This window comes from Humulus lupulus, chromosome 5, assembly GCF_963169125.1.
Source record: "Humulus lupulus chromosome 5, drHumLupu1.1, whole genome shotgun sequence".
Classification (NCBI taxonomy): Eukaryota; Viridiplantae; Streptophyta; class Magnoliopsida; order Rosales; family Cannabaceae; genus Humulus; species Humulus lupulus.
In genome coordinates, this window is record NC_084797.1 from 12846708 (window position 1) to 12858586 (window position 11879).

Below are 11879 nucleotides of genomic sequence, written 5' to 3' on the forward strand. Positions count from 1 at the left end.
TAATTATTTTTATTAAATTTATATTGATGTCATATAAATTTCAAATATATATCATATTTTAATTAAATAATTTATTTATTTTTGTTTAAGTTGATGTTTGTTTTAGTTTTTTAATTTGAGAGTGACAACAAAATATTATATATTATATGTTTAATATAATATTAAATATTATACGTGGATTTTAAATTTAAGTTTCTTGCTAATAAGAAACTAGTAACAAATAGCAAAAACAAACAAAAACTCATCTTGCAAATGCAAGGCAAAAGGTAATTCATTCTTCTATCATCTTTTTTTACTCTTTGCCAAATACAAGACAAAAGGTAATTCATTCTTTTGTTATCTTCTTTTAGTTTATATTTATATATATATATATATCTTTTATATAATAAATGTGTAGATAAATAATTTTTTTGGTTTTAACAGTTTTTTATTTTTTAATATTAACTTTAACGAAATATTTTTATATATATCTTGATATTATTATATTTAATAGTAGTTTGTAAACACTTAAATTTAAATAAAATAAAATAAAATAAAATAATTAATTAAAAAACTTAAAATAATATATTTTTGAGATATATTTACAATGATAATTATTTAAAAATAATAAATAATTAAACAAATTAATATAAGATATTTTTTAGATAATTTATAATAATAATTATTTTTAAATAATAAATAATTTTTTTTTATGAATCAGATCAATTTTATTGCTTCAAACATCCATTACAATCTATTCTGCACCTTTAAAAAAGGCCTGGACATGAGCTAAATATAACAGATTAAAAAACTTATAAAGTATAAAACCATTCCTTCTCTTTCTGTGTAAAATGGTTAGCTCTAATGCTAGTAATTCAATGCTTTACATTACATTTAATCACCTGTACACAAGCTGTAATTGTTTGCATTTTCTGGTTCCAAAAACAATCATTTCTATTTACCCAAATTTGGTACACCAAACCAGCTACTCATGTCCTCAAAACCTGTTTCTTGAAACGCTGCAATTTAGCCCTCGAGATACACCGTAACAGCTCCAACAGAGGTCTATTCCTCACTTTCCAATCTAACCATTGCTTGATCTCTAAAAGGCATCTAGAACTGAAATCACACTCAAGAAACAGGTGTGTTACTGTCTCAACAGCAGCACCACAGAAAAAACAATCTGTGTCTTGGCATATGTTGAAAGAAAACAACATGTCCTTAGTCTGCAGACGATTTTGAATTGCCAGCCATGTAATAAAACTGTGTTTAGGAACATTATAGCGATTCCAAACCTCTCTATGCCAAGGCACCTTCTCTTGTTCTTCACAAAGCATCTTGTAACCTTTTTGGACACTATATTTCCCTGTCATAAGAACCTGGAAGTTAGTAAGAAGCTTGTATTTTTCTTTGATTCGCACGATTTTCTTCCAATACCAACTGCCATTAGTAGGAGAAATATAGTCCCAGCAATTCTCATTTTTCAAGTAGACACTATGAATCCATCTCACCCATAGATTGTCTTGCTTTGAGGAAATAGCCCAAACATATTTTGCAATTGCAGCCGTATTCCAAACTAAAGAGTTTCAAATCCCCAAACCCCCTTCAGATTTAGATTTACATAACTACTCCCAAGCTATGTACCCCGGGGTATATGATTCAACAATACCTCGCCATAAGAAAGACCTACAGATTGCATTAATCTTCTTGAGCACCCTCTTTGGGATTATCATGATTTGTGCCCAATAGGAGTGAATTGAGATGAGTACAGAGTTTATTAACGTCATTCTACCAGCAAAAGAGATATTCCGAGATCCCCAAACTCTAATTTTTTGAACAATTTTTTCCACCAGCACTTCACATTCTAATGCTGAAAGTCTTCTAGCACAGATTAGGATTCCCAAGTATTTAAATGGCATCTCACTTCGAATAAACCCCGAAGCATCCAAGACTCTCCTGATCTCCGTATCCTCCATACAACAACAGTAAATGGCAGTTTTCGAATCATTTGGTTGTAAACCAGACGACATCAAGAATAATTTCAAACCTTGGAGTAGATAATAAATGGACTTAAAGTCCCCATGATTCATTTTCAACTCAAAACAGCAATGACCCAACTACTCTAGACTTTGGACCATTAATGAAAACTACACATAGACCCTAATCCTTAATAGAACTTACAAGTGAAAAGATCATAACTTTATTAAAACTTGTAAAAACAAATGTTAATCTTACATAAAATCTCAAGTAGGATATGGGATCCCATTGTTTCAAAATCAAAACATAACATAATGGTAATAAAAAAGAGATTACATAAAGAAGTGCGGAAAAATACACATAAAGTCATAAGTAAAGACTTCATCCTCGAATCGAAACTCTCGGCTCTTTGAATCCATTCCGCCTCAATACACATTCCCCAAGCTTCCAAGAACCTTTCCCGCCACTAAAGCTATTTTCCTGCACATATAAACATAAAAGGAGTGAGCCTAATGCCCAACAAGGAAAATCTAACACATAAACCATATGCATAAATTTCATAAAGAAACATAAAACATATCATAACACTTATGCCACATACATACTATAATGGCCATTATTACTTGGGGTCCCCTAAACTAAACAAGTCATATGCCCATTAGATTAGTGCGGTTTGCTAGCTAAGCAAGTCATATGCCCATAATCTATTTGGGGCTTGTTAGTTGTATAGGTCATATGCCCAAGTCTACAAACATACTTAACATAGCATATTACATAACATAAAATCATAAGATAACATATAAAATCATATAACACATAAATCCTATCCTATTTTCCTTACCAAAATTACCGGGATATGAGGACAGAGTTGAGACTTTGGAACACTCTTAAAAACCATTTATAACAGGGTGAGTATATTGAAGAAAATGGATGAAAAGAATGGAAGGACTATACCATTGAGAATATACTTACCAAAAACTTATGTGCAAGTTCTTAGATTTCCTAATCAAGAATAAAGAGTAAGGTTAGAATGCTGAGTAGAAGACTATGAGAACTTAAAGAAAATAATACCAATTGAACTAGAGTTTGGAAATACCTTGAAGACTTATATGACCAATCTAAACCTTGAACCGAAATGTGAATAAACCTTACTTTCCCAAGTGTTTGGTAAGCTTATAGTGACCAGGCTTATGATCCCAACCCAAGTGTTTACACTCTCACAATAACCTAGCAACTTGCAGCCTCTGAACTTAGCTTGAAGAATGAATAAATGGCTGGGCACTAGGTCCTATTTATAGAGTTTAGGAATGAAAAGATCTTCATTTAACTTGAATAAAAATAATGACTTTTTAAGTGAAAAACATTTGAATTATCGTTCAGCAGAGGCTGAAGACTCGTTCAGAAAGATGCTGGACTTATCAAGAAGTTGAAGATTTGAATGGAGAACATTTTCAAAATGTTTCAAAATGCCCTGAAGGAGGCGATATATCGCCCCCTGTAGGCGATATATCGCATGGGCCAGTATGCCCGAGGCAATCGTGCAACGTTTCATGTTTTTCGTATCTTCATGTTGCGATATATCACCCCCTATAGCTGCGATATATCGACATACGCTGAATATTTAAACATGAATTATACATTTTTAGCTTAATTTGAATTGAGTAAACAGCTTTGACTAAGCCCTCTAACATTTTCAAAGCTGCTGACTGACCCTAGGATATTCAAATTTTAAACTTAATAAATTTATTCCTCAAAATACTTAATCATTATTAAACATACACATGACATGTGCTATTATCTTATTGGGTCTTATATAAACCTTATAATATAATAAATATCACCCTTAATATCAGTCATATTAATCAAACCTTAGGTTAAAATTAATATTCTTAAACTATAGGTTAAACTTAGAAATTCTACAAGTGTTACTATGAATGTCCAAATAAATCCTAGTATGAACCAAAAATCCACAGTCATAAAGATAATACTATAATTACTATTATACTACTATCTAACTTAGCTAAGTAAAGTTCTTTGGACTCTACAACACCGTACTCACTTCATCCGGGTTCCACGAAGATGTATCAGGATCTGCGAACTTTATATTGGTAGCCCGGGATGAAGAAGGATGTGGTAGAGTACGTTGCCAGATGCTTAACCTGTCAACAGGTGAAAGCTGAGCATCAGCGACCGGCAGGGTTGCTTCAGCCTTTGGGTATTCCTGAATGGAAATGGGAGGACATTACTATGGATTTTGTGGGAGGTTTACCTAGGACGGTGGGTCTTCATGATTCGGTGTGGGTGATAGTGGATAGATACACCAAGTCAGCCCATTTTCTTCCAGTGAGGTCGACATATACTGTGGATCAGTATGCTAAGTTGTATGTGAGGGAGATCGTACATCTCCATGGGGTTCCTAAGTCTATAGTGTCAGACCGGGATCCTATCTTCACTTCCAAGTTTTGGGGTGGTTTGCAGAAGGCTTTGGGGACTCAGTTGAAGTTCAGTACAGCCTTTCATCCTCAGACTGATGGACAGTCTGAGAGGACAATCCAAGTATTGGAGGATATGCTCAGAACATGTGTGATTGATTTTGAGGGTTCATGGAGTAAGTATCTTCCGTTGATTGAATTTTCGTATAACAATAGTTATCAGTCAACGATTGGAGTGGCTCCCTATGAGATGTTATATGGGAGGAAGTGTAGATCACCCATTCATTGGGATGAGATGGGTGAGAGGAGATATTTGGGGCCAGATATGGTTCAGAGGACAAGTGAAGCTATAGAGAAGATCCGGGCTAGAATGCTCGCTTCTCAGAGCAGACAGAAAAGCTACGCTGATCCTAAGCGTAGGGACGTGGAGTTTCAGGTTGGGGACCACGTCTTTCTTCGAGTTTCACCTCTGCAAGGGGCGAGGAGGTTTGGAAAGAAGGGCAGGCTAAGCCCTAGATTCATTGGACCATTCGAGATCCTGGAAAGGATTGGTCAGGTGGCTTACAGATTAGCCTTGCCACCATCATTGTTTGGAGTTCATGACGCATTCCATGTCTCCATGCTTCGGAAGTACGTCTCAGATGTGACTCATGTGTTGAGGTATAAATATTTGGAGTTACAGACAGATTTGGCTTATGAGGAGCAACCAGTTCAGATCTTGGATCGAAAAGATAAAGTATTGCGGAATAATACGATTCCTCTTGTTAAAGTGCTGTGGAGGAATAGTAAGGTCAAGGAGGCGACCTGGGAGCTTGAGACAACGATGCGGGATCAGTATCCCGAGTTGTTCAGGTAAATTTCGATGACGAAATTCTCATTAGGAGGGGATAGTTGTAACGACCCAAATTCGCTAATAAGGCTTAAGGGCCTTGATTAGTGTGCCTGGAGGGCATAATGGGAATTATGTGTGACTTTGATGAGTAAATGCATGGTTATGATTTAAAGCATGATATATGATTATTTGAATATTTGAGATGCATGACTATGTGTATTAGTATGCATGTAGGCCCTGATTAGGTTAGAAGGGCATAATTGTAATTTTGGCCATCATGGGCATAACTGTTTTGATATGTGTGATAATTGTCGAGACCACATTATTATGTGGATATATCTGTGATCTATGACTCGAGATGATCCTAGTGAGCAGAGTAGCGAAAAAGTCATGGCGGGGATTTATACCAGGCTCGGGGTAAGCCTAGGAGTATAAATGGGAATGTAGTGAGTATATTGGAGTCTATTTTGACATCGAGGAATATAAATGGAGATTAATTAGGTATCGGGAATCAAGCGGTAAATATTAGAGACACTCGAGGAGTTAGCGGGAATTGGGTAAAATGCCTAAAATGCCCCTAAGAGGATTAAAGGGTTAGAATTAAAAGGGAGGGCATAATAGTCATTTGGCTTACAGGAGTTAAGTGTTACTAAGGCTTTATGTTAGTGGAAGTTGTAGAAAAGTATAGAAGTCTGAAAAGAAAAGAAGGAAAAGAATTCCTAAGGTTGGTTTATGCTTTCTTCACCAGTTTCTTGAGTATTTTTTAGGCAAAGCTCAGGGAGGAGCTAAGTTAGGCTGAGCATCAAGAATCCTAAGCTAGGCTTGGAGAATTGGCAGAGGTTTAGCAAGAACACCCTAACACTTGAGGTAAGGTTTTGTAGTTTCTTCAGTTTCTGGTTTTGGTTTTTGAACTATGGTGTGTAAGCTGAGTTTGATGGGAACTTTAGGGAATTCAAGGGAAAGGTTGAGGAAGAGCAAGCTAAGGAGGTGTAGAGGTGGTATTGAAATCAAAATCCCATTAAAGGTATGAATTCTAAGCTTGTAACTCTGATGTTTTGACTGGTTTCAGCCGAGTTTCTGAACTTAAGGTCAGCTATGGTGAATTTTGAGATTAGGGATGCATGTGTTTGGGTTTTGGGTATTTGGGGTGCTTGGGATGAGTGGAGTATGTTCATAAGGTTGTTTTTGAGTTTGGTGAAGGTTTGGAGAAATTTTGGTTGAGTTTGGTTCGAGGAAATCGCAGGAAGGAAAACTGAGGTGGTGTCTGTCTGTGACTAGCACTACAGCGCTAGCCTTTGGGCGCTGTAGCGCTAGGCCATGCATGTCGAGGGGATTTTGCTTATGTTTGTAGCGCTGTAGTGCCCTCCTAAGAGCGCTGTAGCGTTGCCCTGTTTTCAGAAGGGGATTTTAGGGTTGTTTGCAAGGGTTTTTGACCAAGGGTTTGTGGTTTGATTCCACCACCTTGTTTGGTGGAACTAGGACTTCCCGGGGGCTTGGGATTGGTCCCGAGGCTAGGTTTTGGACTTGAAGTTTGGTGATGACTTTGGCCTATGGTTGTGTATAGGTGAGCGCTAAGGCTCGAAAGGGATCGTGCTCAAGGAGTCGAGTGATCAAAGCTAGCGAATCGAAAGGTAAGAAAACTGTACCCGGTTATATGTTTGTGATGGGACTAAGTGCTCCCGATATTTGTATTGTGTCAGTGATGGTATTATGCCATGGGACATGTGATAGCGGCCTAAGGGTGCCGTACACAATATTTGCGCACAGGGCGCGGCTCGGCCACTGGTAGCCGAGGACAGCTTAATGTTCACTAAGCTCGGCTTAAGCGGGCCGGAGTCAGTGGGATAACGGAGGGAGCGGCCTGAGGGCGCTAGCCCTAGTTATCATTTGTGAACTGTTATATGATATGAGTTAATATGTTAGTATGTTGAATACTTGATTACACTGTATGATTATATGGTTGAGAACATGTGATGCAGTATGAGATATTGATTTGTCTGTTGATTGCTTATGCTCTGTTGTTGTGTTTTCTTGTTGGGCCTTGGCTCACGGGTGCTACGTGGTGCAGGTAAAGGCAAAGGCAAGCTGGACCAATCCTGAGATGGAGAGCTGTGGGGTTGAATGTACATAGCCAGCTGTTCGATCGCCATGGTCGAGGAGTGGATCAGGACAGGGATTGCCTAACTGTCTGTTTTTCCTTAATATGGCTTGATATTGTATTTAAACCTTATGTCTTTTGTAAATGGTCTTTAATCCTGATAATTTTGGGATCCCGTGTAAACAGGAAATGTCTCTTTATGATAAATGTGGCTTTTGAGACCAAAATGTTTCAACCCTAGTTCCTTTATAGTTCCAGTAACACGTTTTTAATTAAATGACTTGATTAGCAAGTCTAGCACTTAATAAACACACAGTGTAGCGGTCTTGGTTATCCAGGGTGTTACACCCTCTCTCTTCCCTCTCTCTCTCTCTCTCTCTCTCTCTCTCTCTCTCTCTCTCTCTCTCTCTCTCATTCTCACAAAATCATCCATAAAACCTACAGATTTGTATAATTTTCTTGTCAAAATCATTGTTAGCTATCTCCATTGTCTCTGTGAAGTCGTTAATATCAAAGGCAACATCTATTTTGAGAGTTTTTGGAGGAGAAAAACCATGGGTAATAAGATTTTACATTTTATGTGTTGGGTATTGTTTATTTACATTTATTGGCTATTTTGAACAGATCTGAGCCTATATTGGTGTATTTTTCGGGATTTTTAGAGAGATTCCGCGATCTGTGTTTTCTTGGTTTTCTACTCGATAGCAGCTCGATAACGGTTCGATATGAGCTCGATGATATGTAGAAGAAGGTCTTGTATGAGCTCGATGTGAGCTCGATAGGTTTGTGTTGACCGCATTTTTGGCCAACGACGTGAGAACGTCAAAAACGACAAACCTTCAAGAGAATTTAAACGACACAGACAGTTTAATCAAGAAAAATAAATAACACAAGAGATTTTATAGTGGTTCAGCCCCGATCAGTTGGTAATAGCCTAATCCACTTCGAGTTGTGATTATAGATCTGTAATCAGATGAACTAAGTCAACTGAGTTTCTTCAGTACAGATTGCAAAAATACAAGAACTCTTTATGATACTAGCACTTTCTCTCTCTAGAATACTCAGACCCAAATTTCCCAAAAGTCCCAAAAAAGAAGAAGGAGAAGCCCCTTTCTAATCCCATCAGCCACATATTTATATGCTTAGGATCATACATCTGATATCCCCTAGAATCGGGATATTTTATTATATTTATTACATTTAAATTACAAAAACATTCAAAATGTAACAAAACCCCCCATTTGTGGGAAGAATGAGAGATTCTCGCGCGCCAAGACCGGTTCTTGTTGAAGCTGTTTCTGGGAATCTTGACTTAGTCCTCCTCTAGCTAGTTGATCCACCTCACCTCCACTCTCGTCGATCATACACATGCTGGTCGGACATACACTTGCTGGTAGGACTTGAGCATGGTGGTAGGGCATGCATTTCTCTCCTCTAACATGACACTCTCCTCTAGCATGCCATTTCTTTATTTGGACAACCATGCACTGGTTGGACATATGCATAAAGACCAAATTCTTGGGCTCTCCTCGGACCACATCCTTGGGGTCTCCTAGGACCACTCTCTTGGGGTCTCTTAAGACCACTCTCTTGGGGTCTCCTCAGACCAAAGTCCCTTGGGCTCTCTTCGGACCACATCCTTGGGGTCTCCTAGGACCACTCTCTTGGGTTCTCCTCGGACCACATCCTTGGGGTCTCCTCGGACCACACCCTTGGCATCTCCTAGGATGCACTCTCCTTAGCTCTCCTAGGATGCACTCTCCTTAGCTCTCCTCGGATGCACTCTCCTTAGCTCTCCTAGGATGCACTTGGCTTGGTTATGACATCTTTCAAGCAGTCCAAATTCTTCGTTAGTCTATCGGGTCACTTTATCACAACTCTGAGGAGTCAATGTATTTATTGACTATTAATGTGTCTTTTACTGACCATGCACTGCCACTTGTCACCTTTATTTCCACGTCATTGATCTCTAATTTTTGGGGATAACAGTTTGGTTTAGTGCTCGATGGAAACTCGATAAGGGTTCGATTGGACCCTACAATATTTGAGCTCAATCGGTTTAGGTTTTCTCGATATGTGCTTGATAGGAGCTTGATAGGGTTCGATGGAGGGTTTGGTTAGGTTTTATGTTTGGTTTAAGAAATGGTAGCTCGATGCTAACTCGATAAAGCTCGATAATGTTCTTTTTTAATGTATTTCTGAAAAAATGACAGTTTTCCTGACAATGTTAATGTTTTTTTTTCCAACACAGGCTCTATTGTCTACGCTTTTATATCCTACAATGGTGTTTGGGAATTACAAGGGAATAAGTGGATTTTCAAGGACCTTCAATGCATGGTAATATCGATGGAAGATACTGTAACGTACTTGCAACTTCTTGACATATTGCATAAGGAACTTAAAGTTGATAAACAGATGTATGAGTTGAAATTGGAGGTTCCTTACACTTGCGACGACCAACTGTTTACACCCGTTCATGTTGAAAGTGATCTTGGTGTCCGTGCATTCTTAGGAGTAACATCTAAATAAAGGTTGGCCTTGTGTGTCACTCCTGTTAAAAAGATTGTCATTGCAGACCCATATTCCACTCCCGGACCTGAGGGAGCAGCCAGTACTTTAGGATTTCCTATTGGCGACCTGAGGGACAACCAGTATGAGTACAACCCCTATGTGAATGACGATCCAGTAGCTGAACACAATGAGGACTTAGGATACAATTCAGTGGATGATGATCTAGTAGCTAAACATTTGCAAGTAGAACAAGCACAAGAACAACCAATACGTCATATTTCACGGACGAACCCACCAAGTCAAGGACGTCGAACACCTGGCACCAGCTCTAGTCGTCCTGGTGGAACAGAATATAACTATACAGGGAACATTTCAATATGTTCAATAGAAGATCACAGAAAATGGAGTCCTCCCGTGTTTACAAAAGAAGATATCATGGCTTGTAGTCATTCTGAATCACCCTCATCCGGTGTAGCGTTGGAGGAATTACATCTTGGGAAGACATTTGAGAACAAGATGGAATTGAAAACCAAAGCGAATCTCTTTGCAATGAAGAATAATTTTGAGTTTATGGTTAAGAAGTCTGGTACTGATGTGTTGTATATCACCTGCAAGGATCCTGATTGTGGTTGGAGAATAAGAGGGAAAAAAGTAGCGCGATCGGAGATGTTTGAGATCACTGTTTATAATAGTGTACATACTTGCTCACTAGAATTGCGATAAATTGCTGTTGTCGAGCTCCATCGAGCTCACATCGAACTACTATCGAGCTCACATTGAGCCAATCTGAAATAGTAAAGAACAACCATATTTTAACATCCCTATCGAACTCACATGGAACTACTATCGAGATCACATCAAGCCAATCTGAAACAGTAAAGAACAACCCTATTTTAACATCCTTATCAAACTCCTATCGAGCTCCGTCGAGCTCACATCTGAAACAGTAAAGAACAACCCTATTTTAACATCCCTATCGAACTCCTATCGAGCTCACATCGAGCCAATCTGAAACAGTATAAAACAACCCTATTTTAACATCCATATCGAACTCCTATCGAGCTCACATCGAGTCAATCTGAAATAGTAAAGAACAACCCTATTTTAACATCCCTATCGAGCTCCATCGAGCCAATCTGAAACAGTAAAGAACAACCCTATTTTAACATCCCTATCGAACTCCTATCGAGCTCACATCGATCCTGTAAACACCCATCAAACTCCTATCGAACTCATATCGAGCTATCATCGAGCTCATATCAAGTCAGTAAAAACAAAACATGTAAAATTGAATTAAATGATCCATAACTAGGTATAAATGGCTTGCCCCATCATTGAGCCACGACTGAGGTGTCTTCAACGTCAGAAACCACGCTGGATCGTGACTCCCAGTCTTTACATCCCGCGGGTTCTTGTTGGGCATGTCTCCAAGTAGCCACTTGCACATTTTCCTATACTGTTTGAGATCTGGCTTCTTGAGAGGGTCCAGCACCTGTGTAGCCTCCTCTGCTGGTGCAGCTGCATCAGTGCGAGGTCTTTTCCTCTTGGGATCGGTGTAGTCCTCAAACCAATCTGGCTTGCGTCTTTGGCGTCTAGTCCTCTAAAACTGAACCCCAGCAACATCCTCAGGGTTGACAATAACGACTCCCGGAGTCCCAGCATGAAGTGTCACAATGATGGTAGGAGGCGTGGTTGGATCATCAACATAGTCTAGAGGAATATCCAATGACTCTGAGTCTGAATCTTCATTGGAGGCCCTCGGTTTCTCCTTAATAAATGTCAGGATCTGACTGACTACGTCCAAGATCACTGACTGGTTCTTCAGGAGGGTCTTCTGTTGACCCTCGACTCTGTCCAACCTCTCAATCAAGTCGGCGAGCTCAGGGGCTGAGGCTGGTGTTGGGGCTGACGCTGAGGCTGGGGCTAATGTTGGGGCAATGGCTGAGGCTGGGGATGAGGCTGGGGCAATAGGAGGGGTGGGACCTACAACCTCCTCCCCCGGGGCAACATCAGCAAATATCTTGGCTGCCTGAGAAACTATCTCCGTGAT

The 11879-nt window shown here is 39.2% G+C and overlaps 1 protein-coding gene across 1 annotated transcript; it reads right to left on the reverse strand.

Annotated features, from left to right (window-relative positions):
• Positions 1 to 968: 968 nt before the first annotated feature.
• LOC133778856 (uncharacterized) lies at positions 969 to 2009 on the reverse strand. Its single transcript, XM_062218876.1, has 2 exons — positions 1670 to 2009; positions 969 to 1555 (listed from the first exon to the last, which is right to left on the reverse strand). Exons 1-2 carry the CDS (start codon positions 2007 to 2009, stop codon positions 969 to 971), a joined length of 927 nt encoding a protein of 308 aa, XP_062074860.1.
• Between the last annotated feature and the right edge of the window lie 9870 nt (positions 2010 to 11879).

Coding starts and splice junctions, on each gene's coding strand:
- LOC133778856 (XM_062218876.1), bottom strand. CDS start 2,009: ATGTCGTCTGGTTTACAACCAAATGATTCGAAAACTGCCATTTACTGT. Junction 1,556..1,669: donor CAAGAAGATTAATGCAATCT/GTAGGTCTTTCT, acceptor GAAACTCTTTAG/TTTGGAATACGGCTGCAATT.